The 25,791-nt window shown below is 39.5% G+C and overlaps 1 protein-coding gene across 3 annotated transcripts in view; it reads left to right on the top strand.

The window, feature by feature from the left end:
- MPZL1 (myelin protein zero like 1) overlaps positions 1 to 25,791 on the top strand; it is a 62,132-nt gene that overhangs the window by 31,997 nt on the left and 4,344 nt on the right. The window contains exons 2-5 of one of the 3 annotated variants that reach the window (XM_037825430.1): positions 4,391 to 4,557; positions 10,255 to 10,468; positions 11,234 to 11,366; positions 13,934 to 14,030. In XM_037825430.1, the coding sequence (XP_037681358.1) occupies positions 4,391 to 4,557; positions 10,255 to 10,468; positions 11,234 to 11,366; positions 13,934 to 14,030 (611 nt within the window). Of the gene's footprint in view, positions 1 to 4,390; positions 4,558 to 10,254; positions 10,469 to 11,233; positions 11,367 to 13,927; positions 14,031 to 25,791 lie in introns of all 3 variants that reach the window. The other 2 variants (XM_037825429.1, XM_037825431.1) reach the window with 2 other exon arrangements.

The raw sequence follows: 25,791 nt of genomic DNA, 5'->3' as shown, positions 1-25,791 counted from the left end.
GCGCTGAGAGAAGCAGGGAGAGATCCATGTCTAGATATGTTTTGAAGTAGAGACAACTGATGGCTTGCTGATGGTTTGGAGGTAAGAAAGAGAGGACTCAGGAAAGATTGCAGTTTTTGGCCTCAGCCACTGGAAGGCTGAAGTTGCCATTTACCGAGAAAAAGGCCAGGGAGGGGCATGTTTGGCAGTGAGAATCAGAAACTCAGTTTGGACATATTACATTTGAAATGCCTGTTAGATGCAAGTGAAAATGCTGAGTAGAAGTGTGTGTGTGTTTGTGTGTGTGTGTTTGTCTGTGTGTGTGTGTTTAGGGGTTATCAGCATTTAGGAGGCATTTAAAAACTTGAAACTTGAAATCACCAAGGGAATGAACATTAAATACAGATGTCAGGGGAATGATTCTGGGGCTTTCCAACATATGAGGTCAGGAGAACCAGAAAAGAAGACTGGGAAGGAGTAGTCAGTAAGACAAGAAGGGAATCAAGAAGGAGTAGTGTTCCTAAACTAAACTGGAAAAAAAGTTTCAAGTGTAATCAAGTGTGTCAAATATTGTAGGCAGGTCAGTAAGACAAGGTTGGTGAATTAACCATTGATTTAGCCACATGGAGGTCATTGGATTCTTTGACAAGAGCATTTTCAGTAGAGTAGTGGGGATGAGAACCTGAATTGGGTTTATTCAAGAGAAAATGGGAGGAGAGAGATTGGACACATTGTGTATAGGCAGTTCTTTCAAGATTTGTAAAGTAAGAGAGGGAGCATAGAGGCCATAGCTGCAGGGAGACGTAGAGTCAAGAATTTTTCCTAAAAGTTGGAACATAAATATATGTATTTATATGGCTGATAGCAGTAATTCAATGAAGATGAAAAACTCATCTGTATGGGAGTGAGAGGGAGAATGGCTGGATCAGTGTCTTCGTCTAGGCAAGAGAAGGTCAACTGCACAGTGGAGCTGACCTTGGAAAGGAGCCCAGACATTTCCTATATAGTAGCAATGGGAAGGCAGAGTATGTGGAGATGGATAGGTGTGGTGTTAGGGACATGTGGAAGTTCTCTTCTGACTGCTTCTGTTTTCCCAGTGCAACAGGAAGGAGTCAATAGCTGAGAGTGAAGAGGGGGAGGAGATGGAGATTTGAGGAGAGAGGGAAAGATATAAAATAGTCCATAAGAAGTTCCTAGACTAGATGGTCTAGGGAAATATAGAGGGGTTGTCAGGCAGCACTGAGTCTCCTTGAGGCTAGTGGTCATGGGTTTAAGGTGAAAGCAGTCAGTGACATGCTATGCTTTTGTCCAGCCATGGTCAGCTGCCCGGGGATAGATGCCAAGTGGGTGGAGAATTGGATTTAACCAGGATTGGTGTTTGGCCAGGTGAACACACTGAAGGAAGAGAGGTGTGAGGGAGCTGACAGCATATGTAAGGGGGGGGTGGTGTAGAATGGTAGGCCATGGGATCTGATCTGGATAAGAAGGTGAATGAAGAAACGCTGGAGATGAGAGATCACTGGGGATGAGATTGGAGAATCAATGGATTTTAGGTTCTGATGTGGCTGAAGGATCCATGAAGTCAGAGTATTGTGGGGAAATAAATTGGAAAGATAGGTGAAGTGATAGTCATTGAGGAAACAAGAAATTGTGGTTGTGGAGAAGGTGCAGGCATCGATAATAACAAGGTCTAGAGCAGTTCTCAGCCAGGGGTAATTTTACTCCCCTCCCTCCAGGGGACATTTGGCAATGTCTGGGGACATTTTTAGTTGTCACAACTGGGGGGTGGGGTGGGGAGGTGGAGGTGTCCTGCTACTGACATCTGGTAAGTTAAGGCCAGGGATGCTGCTGAACATCTTGCAATGCACAGGACAGTCCCCCCAAAACAGAATCATTGGGCCCAAAATGTTAATAGTGCTGCAATTGAGAAACCCTTATTTTGGTTCTGATCATGTGAGCTAGTGGCTGAGGGTATAATTATTGAAGGAAAGATAAACAAAGATACTAGTGTTCCAGTTTACTAATGCTGCTGGAATGCAAAAATACCAGAGATGGATTGGCTTTTACAAAGGGGGTTTATTTGGTTACAGAGTTACAGTCTTAAGGCCATAAAGTGTCCAAGGTAAGGCATCAATAATATGGTACCTTCACTGAAGAAAGGCCATTGGCATCCAGAAACCTCTGTTAGTTGGGAAGGCACGTGACTGGCGTCTGCTTGCTCCCAGCTTGCGTTTCAAAATGATGTTCTCCAAAATGTCTCTCATGGCGGTAGCATCTCCTGGGGCACCTCCTTCTGTCTATGAACACTTTTATAGGACTCCAGTGATTCAATTAAGACCCACCCTGAATGGGCGGGGTAACACCTCCATGGAAATTATCCAATCAAAGGTCTTGCCCACAGTTGTTTGAGTCACATCTCCCTGGAAACAATCAATAGGTTCCAACCTAATCAACACTAATACATCTGCCCCCACAAGATTGCATCTAAGAACGTGGTGTTTTGGGGCCATAATACTAAACTGGCATAGACCAGGTTTTGAAAGATTCATTTTATGGCTAGTGGAATCACCAAGAGTTATGACAATGTCAGAGAGATGGATAGAGAGCCAGGGATGAGGGAAAGAAAGTTAATTAGCTATATATGGATTCACTTTTTTTTGTTTGAAACTAGCTGATTGGCTAGAATTGGAATTTCTTTATTTCTTTTTTTTTAAATCATATTTATAATTGGAATTTCTAATCCTGATTTTACTTGCTACATGTTCAAATTAGCCACAGAGCAAATGTAGATTTAAGAAAAAAAAATCCACTTGTTCATTAGCCAGCTTTGAAGTAACTAAATCAAGTCTGACTTGACTAGATTGCCTAGAAGCCATTTAGGAATTTGGTTAGTCATTTTGGTCACAGTTCTGTGACTGTAAACTTTGACACTTGGCCCAACCCCATAAACTAACACCTCAGAGTGGCAGTTCTCGCGGCCAGCTCTTGTAGCCGGCATCTGGTTTGCTAAAAGCCTTGAGAAACCTCATTTATTGACCTTGGAGACTGTGACTTTCCTTTTGGTGCACATCACTGTGGAGAAAGCTAGTCAGAATCACAGAGTGAATAAGGATTACGAACTAGTGCTGCTTCCTGGAATAAGCTGGTCAAATTGTCCAGCCTTGTGCTTTGTCCTTTATTTTGAACCTACGTGCCCCAGGGCTGCTTTTCTGCCTACCCACACAATAGCAAGGAGCGTCTTTTGTTTGCTTCGTGTGTGAAAGAAGGGCTTACTTTGAGGTTTGGACCACAAATAATAATCCATTGTTCGTTATAATAATAATCCACCCTCTTTGGCAGAAAAAAATCTGCTTGATGCAGTGGGGCTATCAGTTTATTAAAAAGAATAGCCAAAAGTCCTCATTGTGTCCTGAGAATAAACATTTGGAAGATGTTTGGGAGAAATGGGGGAGTTCACTTATTCTCCTTGGCCCACAGTCATAAGCCCTAGAGAAGGAAAAAAATTCTGAAAATGACCGCCAGTCCTCGGTGACAATGCCCTTCCTTATGCTGCCCGTCTTCCATTCTAAGAACAGTTGGAACACTGCACATATTTATTCTCTCCAGAACTTTCTTTAAAAAAATTTATATTTTGAAGATGGGTGTTTTTACTCTTATCTGTATTGGCTTTGTTTCTAATTTTAGGCCAAATAAGTTTATATCTAAATTTCATTTAGTCCATGGAAGTGTCTCTTTTTAAGTGAAGACCATCTAATTTAGCAGCAATTCCTTATAAATTCCTGCAGTTGCTTCTGATTACAGATCTTGAAAAATGAGCTGTTTTTATATTCCAAGTGATAGACACGTTTTAGGTACAATTTCCTGGACTTGGGCTAACTAAAAAACTTAGTAGGTAGAAAGGTAAATGTGACACAGTGTGGTCAGCTGTTTTGCCAGTACACTAGGACCTGGCACTCATGAAACAAAATATATTTCACCACTGATTTCACGAATGAAAACAAAATATATTATGAATTTTTGCCTTAAATCCCTTATAGGAAAAAGATCAGTTAAGTAATAAACCTGGCTTTAAAACAAAGTGATATCTTACTCAGAAGAGCTTTAAATATGGAAGATGAGAAAAGTTCAGTGATAACAATTGAAACATAGCAAGTGGATGTGAGAACGGTTTTAAGAAGTAAAAATGTGGCCTCCACATCACTAAAAACAGGCCATCAGCAGTTATCCCGCTTGTAGGAAGTACCCGGCTATAGACTATCCTGCCAGAAATGTACAGGAACAGCGGCAGTGGGTTAATGTATAATGTCTAGTAACTTCTCTGTATCTTTCCTTTTGTCTTCTCTGATACGTATGCACACTCTTATTCACGTTAAATCCTATTCTTACTCTTTCCTTGTTCCTCTCTCTCCAGTAACAGCTAGAGTATCGGCCTTGGAGGTGTATACACCAAAAGAGATCTTTGTGGCAAATGGGACCCAGGGGAAGCTGACGTGCAAGTTCAAGTCTCTTAACACAACCGGCATCTCAACCTCAGTCTCCTGGAGCTTCCAGCCGGAAGGGGCCGACACCACCGTGTCGGTAAGAACGCTTGACTGCTGTTGGTAGCCCTCCTCACAGGCCTCCGTATACTGTAGTATACGGTAATTAATAAGCGCAGCTTATTTCCTTATCTTTGCATGTAATTGTCCCATTGCTGTCCCCCCATTTCCTCCTTACCATCGTATCCATTTAAAATTTTATCTTTTCTACAGAGCAACCCCTAACTGACCCTCACTAACTCTCATCACGATTATCCTGTGACCGTTCAGCTTTCATTTGCCCCATTTTTACTCGCGTTTGTTTCTTTTACGTATAGCTGAATTTTTTGATCTATGTGTATGATCCCTTCTGATTTGATTATGAGTTTTTTAATAAGCTTATAGTCCATCTGTCTCAGCATTATTTATTGGGTACTTGCTATGCAGTGGGTTTTTAGGGTCTTCAAAAATGTATAAAACACCATCTCTGCTCTCATTCAGAGTACAATTAGGCGTAAGACTGGTATACAGGTGACTTCAGAGTAAGGTAAGTGACAGAACAAGGAAAAAGTGCCTGAGTGTTAAAAGGAAGGTTAGTTGGTAACTAGATGACTGCTCGTTATGCAGCGAGTCCTTATTCAACATGGACTGATGATCCTGATTCCTGGCTGTAAAATGGAGGTAATAAAACTTCCCACATGGGAGGATGTCTTAGTTTGCCAGAGCTGCTATGACAAATACCACACAGTGTGTTGGCTTAAACAACACAAATTTATTGGCTCATGATTTCAGAGGCCAGAAATCCCAAATCAAGGCATCAGCAAGGCCATGCTTTCTCTTGGAGTCTGTAGCATGCTGGTGATGGCAGTTGTGGTAGATTGGTTGTTTACCCCAGAAAAAGGCATGATCTTAATCTTAGTTCATTCCTGTGAGTGTGAACCCATTGTAAATAGGATCTTTTGGAGATATTTTTAGTTAAAGTGTGGCCCAACTGAATGAAGTTGGGCCTTAATCCTATTACTGGAGGCTTTGTGAGGACAAAGCCATGCAGAGGAGCAGAAGCTGGAGGTTAATGGAACCCAGGAGAGAAAGGAGAGCCATTAGCATGTGAACTGCCATGTGACAGAAAATTCAAGGACCCAAGGATCGTTGGCAGCCAGCTCCAGAATACCACAGTCTTCAGAGAAAATTGATTTTGGACAGCTTTAAAACACAGAGCCAGTACATTCCTATTGTTAAGCCAACTCATTGATGGGATTTGTCTTAGCAGACCAGAAACTAAGATAGCAGTCCTCTGTCACATGGTGATGGCCGTGGTTTCCTCCTGAGGCACTCTCTGACTTCTGGCTTCTACATCTTCTGGCTTCTTTCTGTGACTTTCACTCTTTATAAGGCCCCCAGTAAAATGGACTAAGAGCCACCCTGATTCAGTTTGAAGATGTTTAGTAATAACATCTTCAGAAGGCCTTATCTACAAATGGGTTCACATCCACAGGAGTGCAGATTAAGATTAAGAACATGGCTTTTGTGGGGGAAATGATTCAATCTCCAACAGAGTGTTTTGAGGATAAAGAGAGGGAATACAGGTTAAGTGCTCAGGATAGTGTCTAGCTCATAGCAAGTGCTGATAAATGTTGATTATAATCTTAGTACAATCTCTTGAATTACTAATATATACTGTTTATTACTTTCCCGCGGTTCTATCTGTATATTGAATGTCCTTTAAGTAGCGTCACATAATTTATCGGTGTTATACATCTTAGGCTGGCAGAACATGGCAGGGCAAAGTCTGTCATTTATCTTTAAATAAGAAAACCCAACTCTTCTTTTGAACAATGATGAGTTACATTCATTGATCATTGCCTAAGTGCCAGACACTTCATATACCTTGAGCCATTTAATCTTCACACCTCTATGAGGAAGCTATATTTTCCCCATTTTCACCTGGGATTTAAAAAGAGAAAAAGTCTCAAAGGGTCATTATTTACCCAAGGTTACAACACACAGACCAGAGTTGTTTGGACCCTTTTTTGTTGGACTCTGAGTTCGATATTATTTCCCTAATGTATTTGTGGCTCTAGACACTTCATTTTTTAATCTCTTTGGGATGAAAAAGTTTGTTAATAAAATCTTACTGCCTGTAAGCTTTAGGGTTTGCCTAAAGCAGTGTTTCTGAACCCCCTGTCATTATTGTCCCCCTATTCAAAGAGCTTTTTTAGACACTTTTTCTAAGCATTGTTCCCCCTCTTAAAATTTTAATACCACATATATACTGTATATCTGCACTTTATACATAAAAAGAACAAGATTTTTCTCATACCCCCCCAATTTTTGCCCCCCCGAGAATGCATGGGCTAGAGATTTCTCTAAGCAGCTCTCACTTACAGTAGCTCTCTATATACGCAGCTGCTGTTCATCTTTGAAAGTTCTGAAGTCTTTTTTGCTAAGGGCCTTTTAAAGCCTTTGTGTTAGGAATTTACCCTCACCATCCTTCCTGCAAGAGTAGAAGTACTGCCTGCCCCCAGCCTATAGAGCATGCATTCTCTGAGGATCTTATTTGGAAAAACTTGAAGTATGTGTAAAGGTAACTGTGGCCATTGGAATAAAAACATCTTTACCTTTGGCCAACTTGCTTCATTTTTTTATGTAGATATTCTCGAAGCTATGCATTTTTTGTTGAGCAAACCTCTCAGAGAAGAGCATGATTGCGTTGGGTTGGAGCAGGCAGCTGATTTCCAAATTCTTGAGTGAATCTTGTGTCCCCCAGAATTTATAAAAAGGGAGGACGCCTGGGTCTTGTGCCTGGAAGGAAGGAAGAAAAGATGAGGTAAAATCAGAGATTATGTTTAGATAACCTCCTCATTTGGTATACACCCTCATTGGGTATAATTCTATATAAGACAGAGTGTCAGAATGGCTGAGAGCCGCATAAAGGAATCCGTACAAGTATCACAGGAAAACAGATACAAAGGCATTCCGCTGCTTCACAGAAATATGGCATCCTGTAGAACATATACTAACATTCCTATAGAGGCAAAATTAAATGCACATGTGTTTTCTCAAGACCCTAAGGAATATGTCAACTTGTAAGGTTTTTCCAGTTTTTCTCTTCTTTGTGCTGAATATTAGCTTTTTAAGAATAGAGATGTGTCCTACACCTTTGCTGTCTCTCACAGCCTTAGCATAGTGGCTAACACCGAATAAATATTGGCCAATAAGGAAATCTCATCTTTTGTGTGGAGTGTTTGCTGTTTCATTTCTTTCTCTCACTGGTTGGACCAAGACATTATTCATCAATTCAGCTCAGGAAAATTGTGTAGTCCCTGCCACATTCCTGGGGATTACAGAGATAAATACAATTTATCCTGCCTTCAAAGAGCACCCAGTCTAATGAGGGAGACAGACAGGGGAGAAGTATGCATAAAGACACAGCAATGGAAAACAGCATATTGTCATTCATCCCTGCTCATACAGAAATGCTAGGCAGGGAGTATTTGAGGATGAGGGGGGAAAGGAAGGCAGAGACTAGACCACAGAAGGACTTGTTTGCTAAGTTAAGAGTGTATGGTTTATTTCCTGGTGAAGAAGAGAGAATGAAGGACTTCAAGCAGGTGAGATGTGATCAGACGTGAGAGGCATTAGATAAGGCAATAGCATGAGCTTTGGAATCCAAGCTGAGTTTGAATTCCAGCTCTGTGGCCTGTGACCTTGGGTTTTCTGAGCCTCACTTTCTTCATTTGTGAAATAAAAGGCAGGTGAATTTCACCTTGCATTTTGGTCATGAGCATCAGAGCATCGTTGGAAGATAATTCTTCATGAGTCGCTCATGTTTCTGTACATCTTACAAGCAGAGGCACCGGCTGCCTTTGTTCCAAATTTTCTTTGTACAATGACCAGTCTTGAAAGATAGAGATAGCATTTTTCTATGGAGCAGAGGACAGTTTGCTTACTGTCCAATATAATGAAAACAATATTTGCCTTCAGGGCCAAGGTCAGATAGGCCTACTGCCCATTATAAAAGATTGGGTTCCCTAAACTTGGGGATCCTCTTTGGTGATGCAAAGTCTCTGTGTGCACAGCATCCTCCTAAGCCCCTCCATACCATCTCTGTGGAACTGGGGGGCAGAGGGAACAGATAAAAACATGCTGCTTGCTGTGCCGTAAGTAATCAGGTCCTTTGTTTCTGACCCAGGAGTCTTATATCTTCTATCAGCATCTATGAACCTGTGGTAGGCTTGCAAATAGGGTAAAATCTCAGACCCTTCACAGTCTTAACAAGCATTTAGGTCATATTAAGCTCAGGGTAGATATTTGAGAACTGGTAACCATTATTGTTGTTATTGTTGTATTGTTCTTGTTGTTGTCATTGTTATGTTTTTCAGAGGTCATTTAGGCATTGTGGAGAGTTGATTAGAGGAGGTTGAGGCCAGAATCAGAGAGACCATTTAAGGTGCAGGAGTCCAAGATGACAGAAGCATGATCTCAGGCATTGTCGGTGGGAATGGAAGAGAGAGAAGAAAAAACTGAGAGAAACTTGTGATGTAAAATTGATAGGATTGGAGGATTCATTGGATGGGAAGGAAGATACAGGAATCAAGAATTATTACAAGATTTAGGTTTGGGATTGGAATGGTAGCCATTGGTCAAGATGAGACACACAAGTGGAAGATGAAGTCTATAGGAGAAGATGATAGGCTTGGGGGGTGGGAGTAGCTACGTGGTAAAGTGAGTAGGCAATTGGGTGAGGATTTGGAGGTCTTCGAGGAACACTGGTCGGAGAGAGAGGTTTGGAAGTTAACAAAATACAGACGATCATTAAATCATGGAAATGGATGAGATTGCACAGGGATTTTCAACATGCTCAGAGGGTTCAGAAAATGTTCTCTGTGCATTGCCAATGAAGTTCACTGGTTGAATAATACTGATTTCTACCCCCAGCCCCACCATCACCCCATCCATGAATGAGAAGAAAGATATCAAGCCTCCAGCAGAGCTGCTTGATTGGAATCTCAGGGTATATCCCCACCCATTATGCCCTACCTTGCTCCCAAGGTTCTGGGTTTGACAAGATTTACTTTGAAATGGAACATATTCGTTGCTCAAAGGAGGTGTGAGGAGAGAGTGAAGAGTGGAAAGAGAAAGGGACACAAGGCTGAGCCTTCATAGCCAGGCGAGAACATTATACATTGTCTGAACATTTTGCAAAATCACATACCCATGACTTTCCCATGGGAGACTAATAGGGGGAAACCCATTAGATTAATTCATCTGATCTTTTTTTTTGTTCCTTTGCATATCTCAGTATTAAGCTTTGTGAATTAAAACCGAAGCCTTTGGCTTCAATGGGCTCAATCATGTTGTCATAGGAAGAGTGTGAACTTTCAAGACACAGTTGGGCCTGACTGACTCAGAATCCAACACCTACTATCATTGTGACCTTGGGCAAATGGCTTCGTTGAGTCACAGTTTCCTTATTTGTAAAAATATGACTGGTAATCACTACATCACTGGGCTTCGAGAGGATTAGAGATAATATATGAGTCTGTTTCTTCAAATGAAACCTGACAAGGTTGAACTCCATGATCTCTAAACCTCTGTTTGGCTTAGATTCCATGGCTTGAAATTTATAATTTGATGTAGGATTTCTTTCTCTATGAAGTCTTTTTAAAGGAACCTTTCACAGCATGCTTGTTATAGAGTTCAGGCATCTGCCTTTAGGATAGCTCATGTGCTCTTTTTTTTTTTTTCTTTATTGCAGTTTTTCCACTACTCTCAAGGGCAAGTATACCTTGGGAATTATCCACCGTTTAAGGACAGAATCAGCTGGGCTGGAGACCTGGACAAGAAAGATGCATCAATCAACATAGAAAATATGCAGTTTATACACAATGGCACCTATATCTGTGATGTCAAAAACCCTCCGGACATTGTTGTCCAGCCGGGACACATTAGGCTCTATGTTGTAGAGAAAGGTACCTCCTTGAGTATTTTTGCAGTAATGACGCAGTCCCCTCTATCTTATGTTCAGTTGGAGAATGAAAGTTAGATTTCAAGGTGTGTGTGAAGGGAGTATTTTTGCCCTACATTTCTGCTCCCTATTCCCACAGACTTGTCACTACACACACACACACACACACACACACACACACGCCTGGGGGTTGGGTAACTGCTGCTCATTTCAGATGGATTTGCCAATTTCTCCATTTATATACCTCCTGTCTGGAGCCTATTGATCCAATTTCAGGAATAGTAATTTTTGAACATGAATTAGAAGTGAAACCAAATTCATTACAGTTAGCTGGGATGGGCAGTAGGGAAGAAGGAGATTAAGATTGTTTCAATATTCTTCAGGAGAAAGTTTTGACATTTCCAAAAATAGTACAGCTATTTCTTCCCTTCTTTTGAGAATAAGCAAGAAATGCAGGTGCTGGTATCTCATTTTGAGAAAAAAAGTTTGTTTTGTTGGAGAGTAGATTGAGGGAAATTCACATCCTCAGATTTTCTTTAATTTTAGGACATTGAGAGGGATTGGGTGTATAAAAGTGTGTAGTTCTGTAGTTCATACTTTATCAGCTAATATTTGCATGTTTTCTGATACATAGATCTCATATTTTTGATAATACTACAAAGGGTGTGGTAACTCCATAAGGGAGGACACTGGCTTATTAATTGAATAAAATTCCATTTCTTCTCTGTGTAGCAATGTATCTTAAAACTGTTTTCTTCTTTCTCTCTAGAGAGTTTGCCCATGTTTCCTGTTTGGACGGTAGTGGGTGTAGTAACTGCCGTGACCCTTGGTCTCATGCTGCTCATCGTCGCAATCCTGGCTGTCCTTTATAGAAGGAGGAACTCAAAACGGAATTATACTGGGTAAGAGACACTGCTTTTTAGGGGAGGGATGGAGGGAAGGAGTCAGAAGTTATAAAAACATAGGTATTCTCTATGGAAAAAGCATTCTGAAGAACTAACTACTGTTGGTTTTCATGCCAGAATCCAGCAGTCTTCTTGGAAGGTATTCTGAAGTGGGCAAGTTGAAATCAGGGCCCTGCTGTTAAATGTGGAATAGGACACCAATCCCCACTCTACAGTTTCCTTCTTAGGTTTGGTGACATGAACTGCTCTGCAGCTTGTACTCTGTGTTTTGGTACCATCCACTCTATAATTAGTATTATTAAGCCACACATATCACTTATGCAATTTCAGATGTTAATTTGAGCCTCTTGGTGATAATCTCATAAGGTTCTTCTTTTCACTTAGGTAAATATAAAAATCCAATCAAGAAGAAGTTGTGTTACTATACTATCCCCCCTGGTGTGATCACAAAGGGCTTTTTCTTTCTGTCCTCATCCCTGCTCCCTCCCCAAGCTTAAGCAATTTTATCGCTTTAATCAGCTCTGAATGCATGGCTGGACCTGCCCAAACTGGGATAATTAGAGTAGGACACCAAAATATAGCAACAATAAAGAAAAGCAGATTTTCCTTCCTTCTTTCTTTTTAAATGACTTCTCAAAAAGAACACATTTGAGCATAGGGTGTGTTTCTAATTGAAAGCCCTTCTCTCTTCCTCACTCCAGCTGGAAAGCTAACCCATATAAGCTATTTAGAACTCATGTGGTAAGACTGGGAGCGAAGGTTGGATTAAAGATGGTGTATCACCAGCAGTTTCACAGGTGCCGGGATCCAATCTTAACCTCTCTAAAGTGGCTGTGATCTGAGAGGGCTGCACCCCCTCAGCTCTCTTGCTGGTGGACGGTGGGAACCTCTCTGTGGGCTCTGCTGCTGTAAAGGTTTTAGGAGTGCTGTGCTTTAACAAGTTTGAGTGCTTAAATTCAGATATTTCTTGCTTGGAATGCTTCTGTTCTGCTGATTGTATCTGCTTCCTTGCATGGTGAGTGTTTTATGATTAAATTTAACTTGGGTTTGTTGGTTTTACATGAGACTAATCCAGGGTGGTGACTCTAGTTCTTGCTTTTGGGTTAATAAAGGGGCAAAAAAGTGTTCCGTAGTATCCTGCATGGCATTGTGAATGCTGCTATCGTTCTCACTTTGGTTTTTTTTTTTTCCCCCTCCTCTGCCTTTTTCATCTCGGTGTGCCAGGATCAGGTCCTGCTTATCTTCCACTTAAGAAAAGCTGATATACACGACAGATTGAGACTATAACAGGGCTGGGTCTTCTCTTCCACTCCCACTAGACACATGGTAACTAATCACATTGCCTGTTGCAGTTAATATTTGTGTGTACATATTCAGTCCATCTCCCTTTTTGACATCTAACTAGCTAGCTCTGAGCTAACCCAATAGCTATTTATGGTTTGCATAAAAATGTCTCGTGTTTGTATTGGAAATATATTGAGCCATACTATCTTGATGAAATTGTGTTGTCAGTTTATGGAGAGGTTTTATATTCATCTGAATGTATATGTTCTTCTTGTAAAATACCTTTGTGTGTGTGTTTGTGTGTGTGTGTGTGTGTGTGTTTAATTTCCTTTTTTCATACATGAATTGTCTTATGGATGATTGAGAGCCTCTGTGTTCTAATAGTCAACCCATTTTGTTTCTGGGCCTGTAGGCTCCCAATTTAGAGAAGGCACAGTTTGCAGAATGCATGGTGTACTTTGCTCTTAGTAACGTGCCCTGACACTTTAAATATGGTCATCCCTGAATGCCTAAAATTTTTTAAAAAGATAATATCATAAAAGATTTATGCTCTACTCCTGAAACATTCCATTAGGGAATCCTAATGAGTTAGCTCCTGGCATTCATTTTCACTGATTTATTTATGAGATGGTACTTGCTGCTAAAGACCCCTCTGCCCTAAAATAGTTCAGCCGTGTGATGTGGCATTCTGCATTGTTCTTGTCATTCATGACTTCCTGGGTTTTCTTTGGTTTGGTTGTGTTATTGTTTGGAAAAATAACATATGGGGAATTAGGGAATACAGAGAATGAGATGAGCAGAGACCACTAGCCTGGATCTGGATCTGCAAATTTTGAAATATATTCAGAAGAGGTTTGCTTTTGATGGTCACAAAGGTGAATCACCATTAAGCCATTAAGGAGCTGTAGCTTACTCCTTTAAACCTATATCCCAAAGGAGGGCTGATGGCTGAAGAAAAGGATAAATGCATCTTTATGGCCAGAATCCACTTCAGCAGGTATCATTATAAACTGGGGTAGAGAGGTGTGGTTGTGTACCACAGTGGTTTCTGTATCTCCCTGGATCATATGTGCATTGCCTTAGAAGGATGAGTCAGTGTCAGGAATAGCAAATAATTGCAAGGTATGTGATCATTTTGATACCCATTGTTCTGTTGTCTTTTGTTTTTATACCTCTGCTGCTTTACCTTGCCATCACTTGCATTTCTCTATTTTTGTCTCCATTCATTTTAATTTTAATTTTTACATTTGTTCTCCAAATTGCCACCTCGTCAGCTGCAGTACATCAGAGAGTCTGTCACCGGTTAAGCAGACTCCACGCAAGTCTCCCTCCGACACAGAGGGTCTAGTAAAGAGTCTGCCTTCTGGATCTCACCAGGTAATGGCTGATTGCAGTTCCGCCCACTGTCCTGTGCTCTCCAGTTTGGTGCTCTGTCATTTCCCGGGTGTGGGAAATAATGCTGAGCCGTGAAAGAGAGAGACAGAGAAAGAGAAAGAGGGGAATTAAAGAGTTGGGCTAGGTTTACCAAGCAAATGAGTGAAGAATCTGACCTGAGTATAGGTTTCCACTAAATCTCTACTAAGATACTGCATACTAACAGTGTGGCCCCTTTGACCCAATGTGGAGTCTGGAAATGGCTTTGTCAGATGTAAAAGATTCTTCTTTAATTGCTCAAGGAAATAAGAAGTGCTTATAAGATGAGATATTAGCAGAAAAGAGTTATGTTCTTGTTATTGATAATAAAACAAAAATTATTTTCCATATATTCTTTGGAAGAAGTTGAAAGTAAGCATTTATCTGAATAATTAATAGGCTTGATGAACAAAGAAGGGTTTTGGTTCTCTAAACTTCTTGTTGAAAGTGGAGAGGAGAAATAACTTTTATTTGGAGCGTAGCACAAAATCTAGTGTTATGGTTTATATTAAATCAGGCCCTTGTGTTTTGGCTATGCTATTATAACTATAATTGTGACATGGCAAAGATTCCATAGATGAATACCAGCTAGTTTCTTCTGAGGTAGAAAGCATTCTAAGGAATTTGTCCAGTTGTATCTTTACCCTGAGGAGGTATTAGCAGTAGGGAATGAATTAAAGAGGAAATAAAAAATAATAATAACAATCTTTTGTGGATGAAAGTGCCCAAAGTATTATTCTACAGTTGTTATATATGATGAGGAATCTTCTACACAGCTGAGGAAACTTAGGCATTGTGGTGTTAAATTACTTTAAAGCATATACCCAGGTAATGACAGAATTCAGACTAGAACCCAGGTTTCTAAATACCACGTTCTCTACCATAGCATCAGGCTTGTTAATTGTAGTCGAGTTTCTTTCTCAGATTACATAGTATAATACCTCAGATACTCCACTCCACTAATTTGGATTATGAACTGGAATAGGGTTATGAATGAAGGCGTGAGAGCTGCAGTTAAGCATAACATCTGAAGAGTTCTTGGAAAGTTTTTCTTCTGCCCTTGAAGGATTAACTGTTATGGAAATTGCCCTCCTGCTGAAAACAAACTAGAGAAAAAAAAAACCCATATCAAAGAATGATTTTCGAGTATTGAAAACCAGGTTGTTCAGTTCTGGTCCCTGGGAGAAGGGAAACAAATAAAGTAAGCCCTGTGATTGCCTCGGTTTATTGCCTTGAGGGTGTTTCCAGACTGCCGAGCAGAGAGGGGAAGCAGAACAGAGCCCAGTTGTCTCACAGGATTGAGGAGGCAGAAAGCAGAGTTTGGAAGGCCAAAGTGGCTAGGATTTATGAAACAGAGTACTGGAGAGAAAGAAGCCACACAGAGAGTGAGGTCTCCTTGATGTTGGCTGAGTATAGATTTGCATATGCATGAGTGAAAACTCCTTGAAACTGGGGTAAGAACCACCTAAAAAGCATTAGGCTGCACAGTGCCTGGATCTCACACAGGGCTGAGAATTGTTTCTGTTCCTACAAACCAAAGTGGAGAGACCTTATAATGCACAGGGCATTGGGCAGAATCCTCAGAATGGTTATGCCTTAGTTGTGTGGCTAAATTAGACCAGAATAAAGGCTGCTATGGGCCCACCATAACAATGCTGAAAAGGAAGCCTTGAAAGGATCAAATTAATCCAGAAATAATTTTGCTGCATGCCGGAACAAAATCCAACACTCTTTATAAGAACTTAACAAAATCCAGCACCCAACATTGCAAAATTCACAGAATGTCTGGCACCAATAAAAAATTACCAAGTGTACAAAAAAAAGCAGTAAAATATGATACATAATCAGGAGAAAAAATAGTCAATAGAAGCAGAGCCAGAAATGAAAGAGAAGATGGAATTCATAGGCAAGGACCTTAAAATCGATATTGTAAATCTTATAAATAAGCTTAAGGATGTAAAGGAAAGCTTGACTATAAGGAGGAGAGAAGTAGACATATAAAAATGACCAAAATGGAACCTCTAGAAATGAAGAACACATTGGATGGCATTAATAACAGATTAGACACTGCTGAAAAGATCAGTAACTTAAAGATATAGCAATAGAAACTATCCAAAATGCATTGAGAAAAAGAGTGAAAAAAAAAATGAGCAGAGCCTCAGTGAGCTGGTGGACAATAGCAAGCTACTTGGAGTCCCAGAAAGAAAGGAAGGAGGGAAGTGACTGAAAAAAAAAATCATTTAAAGAAACAGCCAAAAATTTTGTAAATTTGATGAAAAATACAAACCCATAAATCCAAGAAGATCAGAAAGCCCAAGCAGAAGAAACAAAGCCACACAAAGGCACATCATCATCAAATGCTTAAGACAACCGATAAAGAGAAAAATCTTAAAAGTAGAGGAACAAAGATAAGACTGATGGAAGACTTCTTATCAGAAATGATACAGGTCAGAAGAAAATGGGATCAGAATTCTTAGAGTGCTGAAGAAAAGCATATGAACCTTCCATTCTATGCCTAGCAGAAATACTTTCCAAACATGAAAATGAGAAAAGCTGAGACAATACATCATTGGCAGATGTGCTCTATGAGAAATATTGAAGGAAATGTTTAGAACAGAAGGAAAGGCACACCAGATAGAAATTTGGATCTATACCAAGTAAATAAGTTAAAAAATATTGAAATGTTTTTTTCTGTTTTTAAAATCTCTTTAAAAAATAATTGACTGTTAAATGAAAATCATGATAGTATTTTGTGTGGTTATAACACATAGCAGTAAAATGTATTACAATGGTAGCTCAAAGGACAGAAGGGGGAAATGGAAGGATACTGTTGTAAGGGCCTTACATAATCTGTGAATTTGTAATTTGAAGGTAATTTTAAGATTTGAAGTTGAAATACACTATGCACCCTATGGCAAACACACAAAAATTCTTTAAAGGTTTAGCTAATAAGCTAACTAAGGAGTTACGACGGAACATGTGCTGGTTTGAAATTGTTATGGACCCCAGAAGAGCCATGATCTTTTAACCCAATCCTTGTTGGCTGAAAACTTTTGATTGAGTGTTTCCATGGAGATGTGACCCACTCAACTGTGAGTGAGAACTCTGATTATATTATTTCCTTGGAGTTGTGGCCCTGCCCATTCAGGGTGAGTCTTGATTAGTTCACTGGACTTCTTAAGAGAGCTCAAGAGCCAACACAGATGCTGATGCTTGGAGATGCAGACAGAAGGACGTTTGGAGCTAAGAGATGAAGCCCGGAGTTTGCCCCAGGGAAGCTAAGAGAGAAATACCCTGTGAGAAAGAAGCAAGGATACACAGGAGCTGAGAGAAAGGAGTGAAGATAGAAGCCCAGAGACAATTTGGAGAAAGCCATTTTGAAACCAGAACCTGGGAGCAAAAGACCAGCAGACACCAGCCACATGATTTCCCAGCTGACAGAGGTGTTCTGAATGCCATTGACCTTCCTTCAGTGAAGATATCCTCTTGTTGATGCCATAGTATGGACACTGTTATAGCCATAGAACTGTAAATTTGTAACCTGATAAATCCCCTTTATAAGAGCTGATCAATTTCTGGCATTTTGCGAAACAGCAGCTCTAGCAAACCGGAACAGAACCATTAAAAAAAAAAAAAAAAAGCACCTGATTTAATCCAAAAGAGAGCAGGAAATGAGGGGAGGAAAAGAACAAAGATAGGACATATAGAAAACAAATAGCAAAATAGTAGATTTAAACCCAGCTGTCAATGATCACATTAAATATAAATGGTATAAACCCTCCAATTAAAAGGCATAGATGATCAGATTGTATAGAAAAGCAAGACCAAATTATATGATGTCTACCAAAAACCTGCTTTAATTATAAAGACTCAGGTTAAACATAAAATGATGTTATACTAACACTAATCAAAAGAAAGTTGGAATGGTTATATTAATATCAAAGTAGACTTCAGAACAAAGAATATTACCCATCATAAAGAGGGGCATTTTCATAATGGTAAAGTGATCAATTAATCAAAAAGACCTAATCCTAACTTTATATGCATATAATAATAGGCTTAAAAATATCTGAAGGATTGAAAGGAGAAATAGTCATACTCATAATTATAGTTGGAGGTTTTAACATTTCTCTCTCAGTAATTGATAGGACAAGTATACAGAAAACCAGGATGGATAAAGAAGACTTGAACAACACTAGCAACCAACATAACCTAACTGACATTGATAAAATACTTCCCCAACAGCAGAATTCTCATTCTTTTCAAGTGCACATGAAACATTCACCAATATAGACCATATTCTGGGCCATTAAACAAGTCTCAAAAAATTTTAAAGGATAAAAATTATATAGGGTATGTTCTCTAGCCACAATGGATTTAAACAGAAATCAGTAACAGAAAAGACTTCTGGAAAATCCCAAATAATTGGAAATTGAACAACAAATGTCTAAATAATCAGTGGGTATGGTAGGTTGAATCATGTGCCCCAGAAAAAAACATGTTCTTAATCTTAGTCCATTCATGTGGGTGTGAACCCATTGTAAATAGGACCTATTGAAGATGTTATTTTTAGTTAAGGTGTGGCCCAACTGAATGAGGTTGGGCTTTAATCCTATTACTGGAAGCTTTATGAAGAGAAAGCATGGAAGGAATAGAAGCTGGAAGTCAAGGAACAAGGAGAGGACATCACCACTTGACAGGAAAAGTCAAAGAATGCCAAGGATTGCCAACTAGCCAGAAGATACCAATCCCAGGAGGAAGCAAGCTTTCTAGCCTCTGAAATATGAGCCAATAAATTCCTGTTGTTAAGCCAACCTACTTTACGGTATCTATCTTAGCATCTGGGAAACTAAGACAATGGGTAAAACAGGAATTCACAAAAAAACGTTAGAAAATATTTTGAACTGAATGGAAATGAAAACTCAGCATTTCAAAATTTATGAGACAGCTAGAGCAGTGCTTTGAGGATTGTAGCATTAACTGCTTAGATTAGCAAAAGAATAGTCCTAAAGTCAGTGACCTAGGCTTCTATCTGAGAATCTGGAAAAAGAAGAGCAGATTAAACCCAAATAAGCAGATGGTAGGAAATTTTAAAGACAAAAGTTACTGAGAAATCAGTTGACTTGTAATTGTTGTTTCCTTATAGGTAATCTGTCCATTCTCTCTGACTGCTTTTTAGATCTTTTCTTTGCCTTTGGTATTCTGCAGTTTGTCCATGGTTCATTTATTTATAGATTACTTTTTGTTGTTCCTGCTTGGTATTTCATTGGGCTTCCTGAATCTGAGGGTGGATGTCTTTAATAAATTCTAGAAAATTCTCAGTCATAATCTCTTTGAATATTGCCTTTCTCCATTTTCTCTATTATCTTCTTTGGGAACTCTGATTAGATGTATATTAGACTTTCTCACTCTATCCTCTGTCTCTTAACCTCTTAACCTCTCTTATTGCTTCTGTGCTGCTTTCTGCATAATCTCTTCCTCTCTGCCTTTCAATTCACTAATTTTTTCTTCAGCTATATCTAGTTTACTGTTTAGCCCAGTTTCAAGTCTTTAATTTCAATTTCATATTTTACCCTTCTTTTCTAGAAATTCTATTTAGTTCTTTTTCAAATCTGCCTGATTAATTTTGCTAGTTGCTTGTTCCAGCATTACTTGTTAAGTATTTGTTTACTTAATCCTATTAGATATATTTATTCCATATTCCAAAACTCATAATTTCAATGTCTGTCATCTTCGCTGGTCTGATTTTGCAGGTGTTTTTTCTATGATTCTTGCTAATTGTTGTTTTATCATTTTTTGTGTGTGATTTGAGGACTGTGTAGTCATGTTTCTTGGGCACTTGTGCAAATTCTTTGAGGCCTCATTTAAACTATATTACATATGAGATGATATGTATTTTTTTTTCTGCCAAGAGCCTTGGGATACTACCAATCAAGTATATATAAATGAAAATTTTGGCTTAGGGTCTTCAGAGTCCCAGACAGTTTGATTTCATCTCCAAATCTTCATGAATACAGGGCTGTAGCTATGAATTCTTGGGGGAGACTTTTTTCTCTTTTTTCATCTATGCAGAGCCAAGACCTATACACTCCAGTCCCACTGTGGGCAAGGATCTTTTTCTAGTTTACCTTTTAAAGATGTTGCCTTTGCAAGTTCCCAGAGTTACACTGAAGTCTAAAACCCAGTCTTCTCTGGCCTGCCCTACCACAGGAATAGCTCATCAAAATCCAGGTTTAATTTTTTTTTCACATCATGCATACGTAGAAAGTGACAACATTTGTATTTAAATTTGAGTCTGTCATATGGCTGGAAACAAAACTCCTAGAGGGAAAGAGTGAAGCTAAGAATTCTCTCTCAGGCCATAGCCTTGTCTTTTTGTATCTTCTTTACTGTACAGCTTCAGGTTCCCAGGTCTTCCTATTTTCTTAAAGTAATACACAAAAACGATTAAAAATATTAAATATTACTAAAGATGAAAAAGAAGTGGCCCTTCTGTTCCACACCTTTCCACTCAGATATCCAGTCTCCTGAGACAAATACTTTCGATTCTTTTAACCATTTCTTCTGGTATTTATCTTTATACTTCTAAACAACTTTTATATTGCTATTTCTAGATTTTTCAGTTTTAGATATTATCTGTTGACTCCCTAGTCAGGAAGATGAGGATTTAGCTATCTCCCTCCACCCCTGCCTTTTCTCCCAGTGCACACACGTGCATACACATATGTGTGCATATACCTATTGCCAGTATGATTATCTCACCATATTTAAATAAGTCATTTTTCAGTGTTACAGTAGTAAGTCCATGTAACTTTTTTTAATCACTGTACCACATATATTTACTTTCTTGTACAATTTTTGTTTTTTCACGGAGTTAATATTTGCCTTGTATTTATTTGCTTAGTTTTCTAAGTACGTATTTGTATTCCATCTTAAAACTCTCCAACAATAGTAGAAGAGAGAATGGAAGGGGCTTTTCTGGAAACCCAACCTGGGACACCATAATTCCTAATCTTCCTTCCTAACTGTCTTTGAGAAGCTAGTGTTCAAAACATTTATTTGGAAGTACTCTTGGGGTCAACACCTGTGGAAGGAAGTACAAGGATGCAAGATTGGACAGAAGCTGAGCTGTGATACAGTTCCAATAAAAGCCCAAGGCAATCCTATAAAGCAAAAAGCAACAACTGTCCAACCAAATAAAAAATTTCTGAGCACGTTTAAACACATCACATATTCTGTTGGTTTCAGTTTATTTTCAGAGACACACCTGCTGCAATCTTCTGGCTTGGTTGTGCTCTAGGTTGCTGTGTAGTTTCCATCTTGGGCCTTGCCTCACTAGGAATTTTCTTTATTCCTTTCTTTTGGGTCCCAGAACTTCATCTTTCTTAGTTTATTTCCATATTATCACAGAACATATCCCCCATACTTCTTGAGAAAGGATGCACAGTAGATAAAATTTGAGACTTTGTGTGATAGGCAAAATAATGGCTCCCCAAAGATATCCACATCCTAAATCCTTGGAACCTGTGAATATGTTACCTTATATGACCAAAGAGACTTTGCAAATGTGATTAAGGATCTTGAGATGGGTGGTAACTCAGTTGGACCTTTCAATGAGAAAACTATGTCCTTCAGTTTTAGGATATTTTTTCCATCATTCTTTGAATATTTTTCTCCTTCACTTTTCCAGTTTTTTGTTTTATTTTTAAATTCCTGTCAGGAATTTGACCACCTCCTAGATTAATCCTCTAGTTTCTTATTTTTCCATTTTGCGGTTCTGCTTTCTAGAAAATCCCTGCAACTTTGTCTTCTAATTCTCATTGAGTATTTAATTTATACTCCTTTTTTTTTTCTTTTTTTAATTTCCAAGAGCTTTCTCTTATTCTCTGATTGTAATATCGTGTGCCACATTTTCTTCTCTCATCCCTGAGAATATAACTGTTTTTTTTTTTTTTTTTTTCTGTTTTCTCTTTTCTGGTATTACTTGCTTTTGCTCTGTTTCTTCCGAATTCCTTTTTTTTCTGTTATAATTTCTGGCTTTCATGTTGTCATGTTTCATGGCTGTTCAGCATGTAGATATCTGCCCGTCTCATTTTCAGTGCAGACATCCCCCCCTGTTGTGCCTGCATCCCAGGCCTCGGCTCATTTCTCCCGTGATGAACCCCAGTATTCTGCAATTGGTGTGACCGCGGTGTTTTCTAGAGGTTGATGAGGAGTAATTCAAACACTGTGTCAATCTATATTTCCATTTTTCAGCGTTTGTGATACTAACACATTTAGTTAGATTGGCTTTTTGTGTAAAACTGCAGCGCTGCCCCTGGCTGTGTCCTGGGTTATTTCCTTTGTGCTCGGTGCAGACCCCCTGCAGGCCTCTTCTCCCCCGACCTGCTGCAAATCAAGGTTTCTGTTTGAGTGGTCCACACCTGCATTACCCTCTGTCTTACTCGGTTATTTCTTATCAAGTCATAACTACCAGTACCTTTTATTTTACGGTTACAATTGTTAAAACTATTTTCTGCCCTACTTGTTTCTGGAACTTATAAATCCTTTGCTGATTAACACAAGTCTTTGAATGGATCATATGATTTCCTAATGGATTTACCTTCTCATTTTTGCTTTATTTAGGTTTGCTGTTGATGGTCATGCCAACTTATGTCAGGGGATATTCTCCTAGGGTAACAAAATTTACTTCACACACTCAACACAGTATCTGAGATACTTCTCTGTCAAAGAGCCGAAGTAGTTTATGAAAGTTGTTCTCACCAGAATCTTTATGGCATATTCTACCTTCAGTTTATTCCAGCTGAGGCAGAAAAGGTTTTTCACAGTTTAGGAAAAATTTACTTCACTTGATCTGTTCATCTTACTTAGGGAATTTATGAGATTAATAAATACATTTTCTATGTGGTTGAGCACTATCAAGCATAGCATTTGTTTAATGACCTCCTCGCTCCATTGTATGTTCACTTTTCATCAGTTCTGCAGGCGTGTGAGGGGCCTCTGCACAGGTAGCTCTGGGCTAACCAGGAGAAATGCAGGGATGGTTATCACCCAGTCTCAGCCCTCAAGAACCCAGGGATTCCTAGGATGTTCAGACAATTTGTAGGCTTTCCCATGATAAGGAGAATTTTTTAAAAATATCCGGACAAACACCCTTGAGGAAATCTTCATATTTAGATAAATCCCAAGGTATTGTTTAAGGATTAGTGACGTCTAACAGACTAATGTTGACTCTGCAGATGAGCTAATGTGTTAACTTGGAGAGAATCATTGAACCTGGTCTGTTCCCTCGTCTTTGAAAGGATGGGCTTGGGCAAGTTGCTGTCTAAATCCTTCTCATTTTTTCACCTCTGTCAGGGTCCGTGGTATAATTATTCTTATTAGGACAGGTTTAGGCGTTTGTTATCCATGTATTAACAATCAGATCTGTGAACTGGGGGCATGGTAGGAATATTTGCGAACGCTCTCCCTTGCATGCTTTTTGCGAGGGTTCCATTATGACATGCTTCCGAATCACCAAAACCTTCATTTCCTACCTGCGGGCAGCACCGGAGAATCAACTGACATTAGTAATTACTATTTGGATGAGTAAATAGCTCCATGTTATTCTAACAGCAGACAAAAAAAAAAAAACTAGGATACTCTAAGAAGGAAATTTACAAAAGATGAAACTTCTTCAATTCCCAGGGAGGGCATTAATTTTAGGGTCTCTTAACTCACAAGATGTCCTGAGGCACAGTACTCCTAGGTTCGTTTTGTCGCTCAAGACACAAGTTCTTTCCAACTTACTGTTCTTTCATCCTGCACATATTGGCTTTGTTCCTAGGCTTGTGCCCTCAGCCTCAGAACAGCTGCTGTGATTTCACATCTGGACATGAACACAGGCAGCTGGAGGAAGACTGAAATGTCCTCCCCTGTGGTTTTTATTATGAAGGAAAGTCTTTATCAGACACCCCCAGCTGACCTTCCCCAATGCCCATTGGCCAAAACTGGGTGACATGCTGATGCCCCTTCCAGTCACTTGCAAGGGAACAGGAATTATGACTGACTTGGACACCGGTCATGATTCACACCTGGGGAGCTGGGGGAGGACAGGGTCATTTACCTGTGCTAAGGCAGGGTGAACACCAGAACCAAATTAGGGCCCTTGCAGTGGAGTGGGGAGGTCAGTGTGATGTTCTAGTTTGCCAGGCTGCCATGACAAATACCACACATAGGATTAAATTGACAACAGGCGTTTATCAGCTCGTGGTTTGGAAGGCTCAAAGTCCAAAATCAAGGCGTTAGCGAGACTGTGCTTTCTCCCCAAAGTCTGTAGCATCCAGGTGCCGGCTTGCCACAAACTTGGAGTTGCCTGGCTTGCATCTCTACTTCCCCATCACATGGCCATCTCTCTCACCTTGTGTCTGCTCCTCTGGTTTCCGCTGACATCTGGCTTCTCTCTGTGGTCTTCTCCGACTTCTGGCTTCTGGATTCCTCTCTTTGTAATGCCTCCAGTAATGCGGAGTAAGACCCACCCTGATTCAGTTGACCACACCTTGACTAAAAACAACAGCTCCAAAAGTTCCTGTTTACATGTGAGTTCACACCTACAAGAAGGCTGATTAAGTACAGGTATTTTGCTTGGGGAACATAATTTAACTGACCACAATTGGCAAGGCTTTTAGGGAGGAACTACCCAGAGTTTGCAGTTTTCTGGCATTGGGCAAAAATCTTTCTCTGTAAAGGTTAGTTTTGACTGATTAGTTTAAATAATTTTAGTGTATGTATTTTATGGGTAGTTGGTTTTCTGGAAATGGTTAATGCTTTGTATACAAAAGGCAAGTATATTTTGGAGAACAGTGGTTGGATGGAATATTTATGTGTTTGTCAGCTACAGTACATAGTAAGTGTGTTACATGCATTTTCTTATTTAGTCCTCACAACAACCCTGTGAGGTAAAATCGTCTATTGCCCCTATTTTACACATGAAGAAACTGAGGCTTTGTTAGGTCAGGTTACTTGATCAAGGTCATTATTTAGTGGCAGAGCTAATGTTATTCCCAGATCTGTCTGGTTTTAAAGCATATGCATATTCTCTCCTGTCTGCCCAATTCTTTTCAACTCCAATTTGAGAATAATTTAGTATTATTCTTATTTATTTCAGAGAGTCATATTATGTGGCTGTGCTTCACATTTATGTTTGGTTTTAAAAAACATTGTCAACAGTCAATGAGCATGTGGTTAAGTAGATGTGCTCTTACTGATGCCCATGCCAGGATGTCAGAGTGATTCCTTTAATACCTGAAGGACCAGATCCAGATTATAAAGCCTTAGGCTGCAAAAACCGTGGGAAGTGTGTACTACAAAAAATAACATAATGACTTGTGAGTAATGAACATGTGTATATAGGTAGGTCTCCTTGCTTTTCAGAATGCCTCTCTTCCTGTTCCTCTCCCCACTCCTTTACCAGTGTGTTTTTATATTGGAATAAGTTTGGTACAAGTAGAATTCAGGGGTAATTTTACCTTTAGTTGGAACTAAAGGAATAGACCCAAGCCAAGCAATTAGTTTCTGGAAACATTTTTAGTAGCTAGGGACTATTTGTAAAGCAAAGTATATTTTGATATACTTTGTATAGCAGATAGTTGGGGAAAAAATTATATATCCAGGATGGTATTTCACTTGATTGTTGTAATTCTTTGTGACAAAGTCAAAGAAGAAAAGAAAAGAAAAGAATGGAAAG

The sequence above is a fragment of the Choloepus didactylus genome, chromosome 2, assembly GCF_015220235.1.
Source record: "Choloepus didactylus isolate mChoDid1 chromosome 2, mChoDid1.pri, whole genome shotgun sequence".
Taxonomy (NCBI): Eukaryota; Metazoa; Chordata; class Mammalia; order Pilosa; family Megalonychidae; genus Choloepus; species Choloepus didactylus.
The sequence above is the reverse complement of the archived record's forward strand: the minus strand, read 5'-3'. Positions and strand labels throughout refer to the sequence as shown.